We start from the raw sequence: 14853 nt of genomic DNA, 5'->3' as shown, positions 1-14853 counted from the left end.
TAAAGAGCTCTGATTCATTTTAATGGAGAATGCTATTTTAAAAAACAAGATTCTCCTTAGTAATGTATCATTGGTTCTTGGTCTTCTCAGTGGACAGAGCCAGTGAATATATGTATATGTCCACATGTCTGTCTGTGTGTCTATCTGCCTGCCTACCCAGCCATCAATCTACCCAGCCAGCCCCCCATCTACCCATCCATTCTTCCATCCATCCATCATGAATTTATATGGATACCACTAATTTTAATCCAATTTCACGTGTTCATATTTGTCACCTTTATCTACAACAGCAATAGTCTAGTACCAATTTTAATATTTATATTTAATTGCTCAAATCTAGAATATGCAGAAGTCATTCCAATTTCAAATTTTTTCAACATACATTACTATTAGAAGCAAGCTAAATAAATAGAATTTGATATTTGTTCTTAGTTTTTAAAGGTAAAATACATAGTACATACATCATAATTTGATGTTTTGATGAATGCATGCACATATATCACAAATATGGAACATTTATATATCCCCAAAAAGTTCTTCACACTCCTTTCCATTACATGTTTGTATATTTATTTGTATATATACTGTATCCGTATTAATTTTTAGAAAGAGACTCTATTTCAGATAGGAACCTGATAGATTTATTATATAGATTCATATTGAATCTATAAATGAAACTAGAGAAAAACTGCATGTTAATGATATTGAGTCTTCCAGTGGTCCACTTTTCCATTTGTTTAGATCTTTCCTAATTTCTTTCGACACTGTTTTTCAATTTCTAGTATAGACATCTTGTATAGACAAGTCCAGGTTAGACATGTTTCTTAAAAATATATTGCTAAGGGATCCCTGGGTGGCGCAGCGGTTTGGCGCCTGCCTTTGGCCCAGGGCATGATCCTGAAGACCTGGGATCGAATCCCACATCGGGCTCCCGGTGCATGGAGCCTGCTTCTCCCTCTGCCTGTGTCTCTGCCTCTCTCTCTCTCTATCATAAATAAATAAATTAAAAATGTATATTGCTAAGTACCTTATTCTTTTCACAGTCTTGTAAATAAAAGTATTTCCTAATTTCAACCTGTAAACTTTTGCTGCCTATTCGTAGAAATACAATTGATTTTATTTTATTTTCCTTGTATCCTAAACCTTATCATTTTTTTAGGGTTCTAGAAGTTGCCATGCATATTTCTTAGAATTTTTTTATGTAGACAACTGATCAATTTACATGCTTTTATATGTTTTCTTTTTAATTCTTACTGCACAAACTAGAACTTTAAGTACAGTTGTTGAGTAAAAGGGATGCTTTTGGACTATCTTACCCTGTTCCCAGTCTTAGGGTGATTCTGCAGTATTTCATATTTAAGTCTGACCATAGCTATATGTTTTTCACAGGTCTCATTTCTCCATTTGAAAGAGCTCCCCTTTATTCCTAGTTTACATCATTTTATCATAAAGTAGTGATGAACTTTATCAGTGCCTCTTCTGCATCTAGATGAGAAGATGATATGATTTTTTTCTACTTTTGTGTTAAAGTGGTGAATTACATTATTTGATTTCTGAACATTAAGTCAAACACATTCCTGGATAAAATGTATTGCTAAAGGTTTTGCACTTAACGTTCATGCGGGATATTGGTCTCTAAAGTTCTTGTAGCTGCTTGTCTGCCTTTGTATTGGCATTTTACTGGCTTCATAAGGAGAGTTGGGAAGAGTTCTCTTTTCCTTAGATCCTGAGAGAGTCTATGTAAGTTGGTACGATTTCACCCGTGAAGCCATCTGAGATTAAAGTTGGATATGTGCAAAATGTATTGAGTTCAATTTTTGTAATGGATAGAGTCATATTCAGCTTTATTCCAGTTTTAAGGTGTTTTTTTAACAGGTATTTTCTCATTTCTTCCAAGTTGTTGATTTTTTTAGAATAAATTAATTATTTGTAGCAGTTATTCCCTTATGTTATTTAAATGTAAATAGGATTTCTGGTGCTATGCTATCCTTACAACTTTTCTATAAGTTTGAAATTATTTAAAAATAAAAATTTTTAAGAAATGAAGTAGTATTAAGAAACTCAGGAGAAAGAAGTAATAGTTTGGAACACAAAAACAATTCAAATGATAAACCCAAAATTATTTTTAAAAGCAGATAAGGTAAACAAAACACCAATTTTTAATTTTAATAAAGGAGAAAAAAAATTTGAATAAATGGAGGCTTGTTAAAGGGGAATAAATAACCACATAGAAATAAATAACTCTGTGATCGTTTGAAAATGTCAATAAAATAGTTAATTTTCTTTGAGAAAAATGACCAAAATTAACTAATGAAGCAGAAAACCTGAATAGACCATTAACTGTCAAATAAAGTTATCAACAAATGTCCTTCAATTTTGTCTCTTGAGTTAGATACTACTGAGTTCTATCACATTTTAATGAACTGATAATGGCCAAAGAAACTATTCTAACCATACAAAATGACTGAATTTATTTTATGAAGCTAATATATCACTGATAATGAAGCCTCCAAAAAATTAGAAATGTAAGAAAACTGTAATTCAAACTCCCTGTGAATATAAATGTAGAACTTAAAATGCTAGCAAGCCAAATTCAGCAATAGAATCATTGTATCATCCACTTTGAGGTAAGGATATTACACCACTTAAAGGAAGTAATACACTGTTCATGTAAACAGATAAACTACCGAAAAAATCATAACAGGTGCTAAAATATTTATTTAAATTCAACACCCATTTCTGTAATGTTTAAAATGATAGAACCTTAACATCTTACAGATGATTAAACAAAGGGAACAAGGAAATACTTTCATTAAAATCAAGATTATAGTAATATTTACTATTACTTTTTAACACTCCTGGTTCTAGGCAGTATGTAAGGCATAAAATGAATTACAGTAACACTAAATTATAATTATTATAATTATTTTATTTAAAAAAAATATTTGAGCACTAGAGCAGAGGGAAGAGGCAGAGACAGAGGGAGAAGCAGAATCCCTACTGAGCAGGGAGCCTGATGTGCGGTTCCATCCTGGGTTCCCAGGATTATGACATGAGCCACAGGAAGATGCTTAACCAACTGAGCCACCCAGGTGCCCCGATTTTCTAATGATATGCTAATATACCTCAAAAGCCCAAGATAGTTACTTTTAAAAATGTAATCATTCTAGTACTGGGTTGTTTAGTGTCATCCCCAAACTCATATCCTGTGAATGTGACCTTAGTTTGGAAGCAGGGTCTTTGTAGATGTACTGAGTTAAAATGAGGTCATATTAGATTAAGGTACTCCCTAACCCAATGCCTGTTTTTCTTTTAAGAAGAGGGAAGTATGGACATAGACACCCAGAGGGAAGATAGTGTAAGAATACACAGAGAAAATGCCATGTGATTGAAGGGATGTATCTATAAGCCAAGGAATGCTCAGATTGCCAGTAACCACAGAAGCTATAAAGAGACTGGGAAGTATTTTCCACTAGAGCCATCAGGGAGAACGTGGCACTGTGGACACATTGATTTCAGACTTCTAGCCTTAGCAGCTTTGAGGGAATGAATCTCTATTGTTTAAAGCTGCTCATTTTGTTGTACTTTATTATGGAAGTGCTAAGAAACTAATACAATCCTCAAAGTCACAAAGCTAAGAAAGTGTCCCATTTATACCTGGAAACTAACTTCTCAAATTTCCCTTTTTTCTTTTTTTTTTTTTGTTTCTTTTTTTTTGTTTTTTTTTTTTTTTTTGGTTTTTTTTGTTTGTTTTTTTTCTTCTTATTTATTTTAATAGCATTTGTAAACCTTGTCCTGAGCATCATCAGTGTAGTAATCTACACAATACTCATAGTTCTACTAAATGAATAAGTAAATATAAATACATAGCTCCCTTAAAAAAATTGGGAATATTTTTTGTCATATAGTTTCCATGTTGTGAGAATTGTGGGAATTCTCAGAGCTAGTGTGTTAATAATATGTTAGTGTTTTTAAATCTACCAAAGAAGGTTATAATTTATCAGATTCATCATATTCATTTGACTACAAAACCTTCTTCCTTTGGATGACAAATTGACATCCCTGGGACATTCATATTTAGATGAATTGATAAACTACATCACGCTACCTCAAGAAGAATCAAACCAAAATGGATAACTTCCATCTCTCCATAGTTGTCTACCTATAGACACAGATCTCTTCAAGAATTTCCTCATAGATACATAAATTTTCTTATCCTGTAGTAGTTGTAGATTTCTTTCTTTCTTTCTTTCTTTCTTTTTTTGCAGGCCCACCCTGGATCACTGCATACCACATTATAAAGAGAAGTAGTGGCACAGTGTTCCATTTACACCATTCTTCAACTGATAGTTCTGCTACTTATAATGTGATATTTTGCTTAGTATCACACTCTGAACTTCAGCTTTCTCATCAATCAAAATAAAAGAAATAACTATTATACTGAGATGTTGTGGGACTTAAAATAACATAAACAAAGAGAATGTTCAGAATCTGCCACAGATTGTGGTCAAAACACATTAGCCCCCTTTCCAGTTAGTTTCTTATCTTCCTAAATGTGCTTTACTTATAGCATATGCTCAATAAATTTAGATTAAATGAATAATTAAATAGGACGGTGAGATCTTAATTTTCAAAATTTGATGATTGGATCTTAAAAGGATTTGCATTATGGTCTTTCAAAATTATGAGGCTTTTTTTTAGTGAGACTGATATCTCATGTTTATGAAGATAGTGATCGATGGAAAAATTATAGCATTTAGAAATGTAGAAATTGGTTTGATGGATGATACAACTATAGACAAAAGTGATCATTGTCTTCCCGATGGCACACCTGTCTGGTGCTGGCATTAATAGCTCCATAAAATCACAGGAATTGGCATCTGCGCAGAAGAATGCTGCCTTTCCCACCTGGCACCCATGGGAATTTGTGAAATATCAAATTATAAGTTGTTCTCACACCACAGTGATGTGAAATCCAAACAGCTTATACCTACTTATTGTATTTTCCACCCTACACATTAGAATTGAAATTTTCAAGGACACATATCTTCAAAACAATGGTACATATCAAAAGAAAAATAGAATTTGCATAATAGAGATTCATAGAGCAGCATTTGTATGATTTTTGAAACAGAATAAGTCTGCTTTTCCCCAGCACAGATTATTTCTTTATACAAGTGGTCTTTCTGGATGCCAGTCTATATGGGAATCTAGGCTTCACGAGCTGTATTTTCCAACACAAGGTCAACTAAATTAGTTACTTCATTTTATAATTTTTAGCTGGGACAACTGTTCAGATTCTTAACTTGATGTTGATTTGGGATTCATTATTATTTTAGTGTATTTACCTCCTAGGCCTTTGAAAGGGTACTTAAGAGAACTTTAGTATCATAAAATAAAGGAGATTATTAGTCTATTGTGGGAAATAGTAAGTTACCAGAATGTTTCAAATGAAATTTTAAAATTGAATCAGCAATTGGATAGAAAATGCCATCCTGTTCATTTGGTAACAGAATTAAGACAGAAAAATGTTCTCTATTCTTGAAAATATTAAAAATTAGTGTTAGCCTGAGTGTTAATTTAAACCATTTTAAAAAGCATATTAGTCATGATGCTTTCTTAAGCTTTTAAATTTTTCGTTCTTTCAACAACTGAAAATTATTAATTTAGGCCATTCTTCATTATTGGGCAAGTGCTTTTGCTGGAGGGTGTGATAAAATTAACTTTCATCTTAGTGTCCTTTATACTCAAATGGTATTGAAACAATAGTAGAGCCCACGTATTTTCAAATTTTCCACCTTATTAGCTACAAAGAGCATAAAAGTTATTTTCTGTATTTAAATAATTGTATTTGACCTATGCTAACTGTAAGAATGCAACCATAAAGAAAGGCATGATTTTGATGCTCAGCACAATTTGGAAATTCTTAGAGTCTTATGTAATAGAATAGTGTAGGATCTTTGTCCCAAAATTGCTGTGGCTTTAGCTGGGATGTGGACCTGCCTTCCTTTGGCCTGTATGCTGAAGAGCAGGGCCCAGAGAGCTTCAGGGCCAGAATCATTCCCATTCTTGTTTACATTAAACTTCCTAAAATTTTTGAGTACTTGTTTAATTGAGTTTTCTTAAAGAGACAAGTTTTTATGTAGATGTTTATAAACATGCTGCAGCTTAGATTCTTCTTAAGTGGTTTTGGTTTTTGGACACCATCTCACATATAATTATGATTTTTAAGATTTTCATTTTCACTTTAATATCCAGAGAGAATTTAATAAAGAATTACTATATGCAAAGAATTTTAAAGTATACACTTTATTACTTAAGATCAAATAGGTCATTGGCTTTGTGCTGCATCATGCATATGCATTTAAAAATAAAGAACATGAAATGTATCCTAAATGGGCAATTTTATAAGATACAAGCTCTTAGTAACACAGTGCTCAGTTTTACAACATCATCACTTACCTTTATAGCTTTATAACTTACCAACAGAATTATAGGAAGATGTTTGTGCAGTTCCTAATCTCGAACTCTGTGTATAATAATTTTGGAAGTCACAACTCTCTGTTCTAACAAGTCAAAGGCTGAACAGACTAAAAAGAAAATCAAGAACTTTATTGAATCCATTAAAGATGGGAGGACACAGGACAAATGTTCCCAAGATTGAACAGAGGCAAGGTAATATAGGGAGTCACATGTTATCAGATTAGAGATTCAGGAGCAGAATCCAGTAGAGGAACCAGTATCCAGGTAGGAAAGGCTGAATTGGCATTGATGGAAATGCTGGAGCTGCCATATAGACAAGCCCAAGAGCTAAAAACGTCAGGAAAACCACTTATCAGGACATGCTATAATATTGTGAGAGTTATATTTATAATATTTATTTACAATATTATGTATAAATATAACATTATGAAGATTTTGACCAGGTTCCCAGTAAATATCAGAGAAAAATCCTTACCTGCTTCAAATAGGAGGAGGGGGAAAAATCATTTTGATTTGAGGGAGAGTGAATGAGAGAGAGAGTACAGGAGCAGGGGCAAAAGGAGAGGGAGAAGCAAGCTCCCTGCTCAGCAACGAGGCAGGGCTCAAACCCAGTAGCCCAGGATCATGACCTGAGCTGAAGGCAGATGCTTAACTGACTAAGCCACCCAGGCACCCTGAAAAAAAACATTTTGAAGTATCACAGAGCACTCTGTTCTTCCTAAAAATATTTTCCCTCAGATAATGAAAGCCTAAACTGCCAGGGTATTATCAGAGCCTAATTGACCTGGTGGAGGGGAAATTTCCATTGCTTACCCTCTCTAGTTGTCCTGTTCCACCTAAGGGGAGGAAGAAGGGTAAAAAGGGTTTCTCACCCTGACAAACCCTTGTGAAGTTCACAGTCTAGAGGTACAGGTTCACTCACAAACTGAAACTAATCATAGAACAATAGAATACTTCCCCTCTCCCCAGACTAAGGCCTATCTACAAGCAGTTCTTTTTATCCAGTATATCATTTCCAGTTATGAAGAAAATATCCCATGACATACTAAAAGACAATAAAAATAAAAACCAAGACAAAAACCTGAAATTTGAAGAGACAGAGAAAGCACAAGAAAGATACATGACAGGGATGTTGGAATTATCAGACCAGGTATTTCAAATAACTATGGTTAATATGCTAAGACCTCTAGTGGATAAAACAGCATGTAAGCAAAGATGGGCAATGTAAATAGAGAGATGAAGGTCCTGAGAAAGAATCAGAAAAAAATCCTAGAGCTCAAAAACATTGTGACAGAAGTGAAGAATGGCTTTGAAGGGCTTATTGGTAGCCTGGACACAGATGAAGAATGATGTCTGAGCTAGAGGACATTACAACAGAAACTTCCAAAACTGAAAAGCAGAGAGAACAAAGACTGAGAAAACACAACAGATTATCCAAGGACTTTACAACATGAGGTGTAATGTATAGAGTAGGGATACAAGGAAGAGAAGAAATAAGAGAAGGAAGAGAAAAAGGAACGGAAGAAACTTTTGGAAGAATAATGACTGTGAATTTCCCACCAAATGAATGTTGGACAGAAAACCACAGCAGAGAACATGAAGCAGGATAAAGGAAAAACAAAACAAAACAAAAAACCCTATGCCTACGCATATCATTCCTAAGATACAGAAAATCAGTGAAATCCTTAGAGAAATCAGAGGGATAAGACACTTTACCCAAAGAAGAACAAAGGTAAGGAGTATACACCTCTGAAATTGTACAAATGAGAAGAAAGTAGACTGAAATATTTAAGGTGTTGTGGGAGAAAAACAACAAAGAACTACCAACCTGGAATTTGCACCCAATGAAGTCATCCTTCAAACTGAAGGACAAATACTGTCTCAGACAAACACAGATTGAGATTTTTGTTTTCTTTTTTTTCCCCCAGAAAACTTACTTTGCAAAAAAAAAAAATGTTTTTAGAAGAAGGAAAATGATATAAATCAGAAACTCAGATTTACCTAAGGGAAAGAGAGCCTTGGAGAGGAAGCAAAGATAAAAACTTCTCAAATTACCAAGGATAAATAAGGACATTACATAATAATGCCCTTGCTTCCTCAAGGAGGCAAGACCATTCTTAATATGTATGCACCTAACAGTAGAATGTCAAACAACATGACACAAAAACTAATAGAATTGCAAGGAGAATAGATGAATCCACTATCATAGCTGAAGACTTCTACACCCATCTATCAGAAATGGATAGATCTATCAGGCAAAAAATCAAAGGTCATAGTTCAACTCATTAAGTCTTGCTATTCTAGAAGTGGAAGAAAACATTTAAGCAGTGTTTGTAATAAAATATCGTTAGGGACCTGGGAGAGAGAGTTGGTATTTCATGCAACTTAAACCAATTAATTTCTGCAGCTTATTATAATAAATTCCAATTAGTACACTTTTTACTTTTTCACAATTTTCTCATCTCTAAAATAAGGATTATGTTTTAGAAAACAATTACAGTGATTAATAACTTTTGCTTTAGGCAGCATTTCCCAAGCCAAAAGTGTATCGAATAGAATAAGAAGCTTCCCAAATTCCCTACCAGGACCTGAGGAGCAAAGATGAGAAGAAAGAAGAAAGAAAATTACATTGACCAAATAGGTACTTGGAAGAGGAAGTGTGTGTAATGCTAAAAGAGCTTCTTATTGATTTTGGGATGGGGAACCAGATTTGTGGAGAAATAAACTTCCACAAGCCATGGAAATAGCTCTGTGTAACACACGAAAATACTCTTTTTTTTTTTTTAGTCAAAAAGACTTTATTGAGAATTTGAATGTTTGAGAAGTTTATTAAAAATGTCAGAAGGTCCTAAAGCATATGCCTAAATAGGATCACAGATTACTATTAAACTTAATGTTTCATTATTTATTTAACTGAGGTGGTAGCAAAGGGTTCCAAAGGCAAAAAACATCAGGTTATGTAGTTGTTAGCAAAACTTTGCTCCTTTAATTTTGAGAAGTTTAACTGTTTCATGTAGTCAGAGACCTGATAAGGACAAAACAGAAACTTTGCTTAAAATTTCTTATTAAGAGCAGAGCAGTGCTCCAAAAGAACTTTGTCTTTTTAGCAAAGAGAAAAGTCAAGTTTCAGTTTTATAGCAGTGTACTTTTAAAACTCATTTATTACAATCCTAATTGATCCTGACCCCGGAAAAAATTTTTCCAGAGCATCTCCTTCACAAATCTTTTTTTTTTTTTAAATTTTATTTATTTATTTGAGAGAGAACATAGAAGGAGAGTGGGATGGAGAAACAGACTCAACTGTGCAGACAGCCTGGTGCTAGACTCAGTCCCAGGACCCTGAGATCATGACCTGAGCTGACGGCATGTTCTTAACCAACTGAGCCCCCCAGGCACCCTTCTCCTTCACAAATCTTTTACATTTTTTTCTTTTTCTTTTTCAATGCAGATTTTGTTGTAAGTTTTTTCTCTCTAAATAACCAGTTTCATTTTAGGACAAAATTAGTTTCTTTTCCCTTAACAAAAATTTCATTCCTATTTTCATTCTTTATGCCTTTTTATGAATCTCTTACTTTCTCATATACAGAGTGGCTTCTCTGATCCATTCTAGCATCTTAATTACATTTATCATAATTTGAATTCTTAGAAAACTTAGTTTCTAAAAACCAAGTAGTAACCAATTGTGAACTATCCTACTCCCACATCTTCCTAAGCCTCTCTTGATAATTAGCTTTTATTTTACCTGAGCTTATTAGTTAAATTCATGTTGCAAGTGGTGCAGTTTGCCAGCAAAAGTGATTTAAGATAAAGGTTGATTTTTGTCTCAGGAAATTTTCATGGGTAATTGTTAGAACAAGTCAAGTTGGTTGAAAGATAAAAAGCATAGTAGACAAACTATTAAATAGCTTTCAAAATATTTGGTAACATAAAACTTTGACGTTTTACTAGGTTAAATAATAAATTGGGTTGAATTTATTGATATCTAAATCTTTTCCAAATAAGATAAAATGCTGAAACATTAATTACTAAACATAAGTTTAAAATATTCTATTTTAATGCTAGTGTCAGGATAATATTCCAAGGTGTTGAGTATTACATGATGGATCAAGATCACTGTAATTTTGTATGGCATCTTAAAGTCAGCTAATTTCCTTTTTCTCTCTACCCTAAATTGGGAAATGTTTTCCAGGTACCTCAAATGGGTGCTGTAATTTTGAATTTGACCTTTGTTCTTGGGAGCAGGAGCAGGATGATGACTTTGACTGGAATCTGAAAGTTAGCAGCATCCCTACTGTAGGCATAGATCCAGCTGCTGATCACACCATACAAAACTCCTCTGGACATTACATCTTCATAAAGATCTGGTTCCCTCAGCAGCCCATGATAGCAGCCAGAATTTCAAGCCCAGTCATAAGTAGATGAAACAAAAACTACAAGGTGAGAAAAAAACCCAGAAATGTTATAAGTGACTGCTGATAGAGGTAATACAGAAAATGCAATGACCAGGATCAAACCAAAGCTGAAACATGAATTTCTTCAACCTAGGACATGTATGGGAAGGAGAAAGTAAAACAAGAATGAAAGAGAGGGGCTGTTAAAACCATGAGAAGCATTATCCTATTGATGAATTCCATAGATATTTGAATTTGGAAACTACTGGAAAACTTCATGGTTATTATCTGTAATTATGCATAGTACGAAATAAGTAAAATGCAGTTGCTTCCCCTCAACGAATTAGTACTTACTATAATTAGGAGAATGTCACCGTCAGAAAGAAAATTCAAGCAGTTTATAGTTAAATATTCCCAAGAATGAATGTTAGAGATAGTTGGAGCCACTATCAAATGGTTGAAGAAGACTTCATGAAAAAGTAAAGACTAAAATTAGCCCTAAAGAAGGTAGAAGAACTTCCTAGGCAAGAAGAAAAGATGGTTTGGCCATTATCCCTTGGAACTTTTAAAGGAAAATGTTAGTACTACTAAAAATATAAATAGGATTGTATTGCTCTTTGGGACAACCAGCCTCTATGATGACTGTGTATTTTCAGGTCCTCCCTTTCTCTCTATTGATTGTTTTTACTTCACAAAGGATTTAAGTTAGCTAATAGGATCTAAACTTCACTTTACACATAATGTAAATTAAATGCTCAGGGATGACTTCACAAGAATTTTGCTTACAAGAATGGTAATATGAATAAATGTGCCATCTATTTATATCTACAATGAGAAACGTGATTTCTGTAAGATCTGAACACACATATTTGGACTGGTGTTTTCTCCAGGGTCTACACACTGAAAGGAAAGCAAATTACATCCAAAAAGTTTCGAGCTGATCAAAGAGACCGAGACAGGCTGGGAGACAATAAGATGATTGAGATCTTTATTGTCATCCAGATGTAATATTTTTGTGTACCTGGCTCTGCCACAAAGCTCTAAACTTTACTCCAAAGCTCCTCAAATAATCTGCACCCATTACAGATGTTTGCATCTCTGATTTATACTGACCAGTATATATACTGACTTCCTACCATTGTTGTGCTTTTAATACATGCTAAACTTTTAGTTTGTATTGGATGTTTTTCTGTCTTATCTTAAGTTGGTTTCATAGTTTAACTCTCAACGGGTAACCTCATTTCTATTTCTTCAGGGACATTTGATAGAATTTTCATGATTAGAGTTTTAGAGAGATAACAACAGTCTAGAGTAGATATAACAAACAGAGTAACATTAAACTTTATCTAGTGCATTTGGCAAAAAAAAAAGTGTTTTTTTTAAGATTTTATTTATTTATTCACAAGAGACAGAGAGAGAGAGGAAAGAAAAAAAGGAAGGAAGGAAGGAAGGAAGGAAGGAAGGAAGGAAGGAAGGAAGGAAGGAAGGAAGGAAGGAAGGGGCAGAGACACAGGCAGAGAGAGAAGCAGGCTCCATGCAGGGAGGCTGATGTGGGACTCCATCCCAGGTCTCCAGAATCATGCCCTGGGCTGAAGGCAGTGCTAAACCGCTGAGCCACCCGGGCTGCCCCCCCAAAAAAGAGTTTTAATCAAATATATTTCTGTCTGTTTTTGTTGTTTTCCAAATTACTTGATAACTTTCTCAAAAACAAAGCCCAAGCACACCGGATTTTTATATGTCAAGTCTTTATATATCTCTCTACATCCATAAGATATTCTGAAATTTGCAAATTTGTTTTAGTCTTAGAAAGCTAATTAAAAATTAAATATAAAATGTATAGAATTCCAGCTTGACTTCTCAGCTTTTCTATGTAGGCTTCTTGTGAAAACGCTCCAAAGGTTTGTTTTTCATACTCTAGCAACTCAGGATTTTATCTCTCTCTATTTTTCCCTGGTCCTGGAACTGTAGTCCCTACTGTTTTAAACACCTGTGTGAGAATAATGAAATATGCCTAGGAGAAATGTCAAAAAAATTAATGATGAATGGTTTATTTTATGAATATTTATGATATAGATTGAATACAAAGAAGTGAGGAAAGGTCATGCTGGGAATGATTGTGTTGCTCATATAAAAAATATGTATATCAGGTAAGCAATAGTGACCTCCCAAATTTTCATGAAAATCCTTTCTGTCACTTGACCTTGTAGAATACCTTCAAGCAGAACAAAATCAAATTGAAGATTTTTCTTCCTTTTGAGGGATGAGGGGTGGGTGGAATGAGACAGATGGATGTGGGTAGAGATGAGACCTTTGAGTAACTCTGAAATTTCCATTGAAAGTGCCTCTCTACAAGAATTTAGTACTTAGAAGAGTTTTATTCCCTCACAATGCCCTGTGATTAGACCATGTTGTTGTCAAGTATTTTGTGTAAAAATAGAGGGGTTTATATGTTTGTTTGCATGCTAGCTACATAGGATCATTCAAAAAGTGACCTCGAGAAGACAGGGAAATATTTCCTGTGACATGAAACATGGGCCTGACATTTGTTGCACAAATAAGACAAAATAAGGCAGAGCCCTAGAAAGACCATGTCTGTGACTGCAGGGAATCCAAAAAGACATGTTATGCCCATCAGACAGGCCTAAGCCCCTTATGTTCTTACTCTAAGGAGTCATGTGACCCAGATTTCATGGGTCCTCTCCCAGAACAAGTCATAATGATCACAGAGCTCGTGTTGGAAAGGTTTGTCAACAGAAGGAAACATTTTGGATTACAGAAGAGTACCTGCAGATTTCATCAGCTGGGAAATTTGAGTAGAGTCACTTCACATGGCTTACCTATTCTCAGTTGATGCTTTTTGAAGTGTGCATTGCATATTTTGTTTAATCGAATTCTTTACCCTTAAGCACCTTCGTTTCTTTATTTCTCTAGAGTGTAATATCCATGACTATTACTGTTTCAATAAAAATGTCTTTTTCCTGTGTGATCATTCACCTTTACTGTGTTCATTCATATACATGACAAGACAAAAGCTTGAAAATGCTCTTGAGTTCCTATTATTTCTAACCTGCACTGTTGTTTCTTTGAGAACTTCCCCTGACTTTTCCCTTCTGTGTGATAATTACTAAAAATCTGGTGAACTCCCATCTTTGAAACATTAGGATGTTAATACTTGCAAATACTTATATTAATTTTTCTTTGGTGGGAAAATACCCTAGGCTGCTCTCTGCCATCATGTTTCTAGCATTTCAACTAAATTTGGGTAATGCTGTTCTGGTAGCTTGATGGCGTATAGTAGAGTCCTGAAGATCTTGTCAGACTAAAAGTGTGTTTCAAGTGCAAGAATGTAGTAGAATAAGCAACAGCACACTCTACTATTTTAAAGAAAATGATTTAAATTTTATGAGACTCAGCCATTAGAAACGACAAATACCCACCATTTGCTTTGATGTGGATGGAACTGGAGGATATTATGCTGAGTGAAATAAGTCAATCGGAGAAAGACAAACATTATATGGTCTCATTCATTTGGGGAATATAAAAAATAGTGAAAGGAAAAAATAGTGAAAGGGAATAAAGGGGAAAGGAGAAAAAATGAGTGGGAAATATCAGAAAGGGAGACAGAACATGAGAGACTCCTAACTCTGGGAAATGAACTAGGGGTGGTAGAAAGGGAGGTGGGTGGGGGGTGGGGGTGACTGGGTGAAGGGCGCTGAGGGGGGCACTTGATGGGAGGAGCTCTGGGTGTTATTCTATATGTTGGCAAATTGAACACCAATAAAAAATAAATATATAAAAAATTTTATGAGACTGAAAATGGTCTTCTTTACTTCCTACTATTGCTTAATCATGGAAAGTCCTTAGATAATGAATCACTTTTCATGATATTTTATTCCTTAGACAGTGGACTTTAAGAGTTTATCAAGGAATCTGCATTTAAAAGTCAGATGAAAAATAAACTCTGCTCAATTTTCCCCCC

General features: G+C 34.4%; 1 protein-coding gene across 1 annotated transcript in view; it reads left to right on the top strand.

The window, feature by feature from the left end:
- The window catches only part of MALRD1 (MAM and LDL receptor class A domain containing 1), a 649658-nt gene that overhangs the window by 331966 nt on the left and 302839 nt on the right, over nt 1-14853 (top strand). The window contains 1 exon segment of the mRNA XM_049096644.1: nt 10673-10920. Within this exon segment, the coding sequence (XP_048952601.1) occupies nt 10673-10920 (248 nt within the window).

The sequence above is a fragment of the Canis lupus genome, chromosome 2 (genome assembly GCF_003254725.2).
Source record: "Canis lupus dingo isolate Sandy chromosome 2, ASM325472v2, whole genome shotgun sequence".
Classification (NCBI taxonomy): Eukaryota; Metazoa; Chordata; class Mammalia; order Carnivora; family Canidae; genus Canis; species Canis lupus.
The sequence above is the reverse complement of the archived record's forward strand: the minus strand, read 5'-3'. Positions and strand labels throughout refer to the sequence as shown.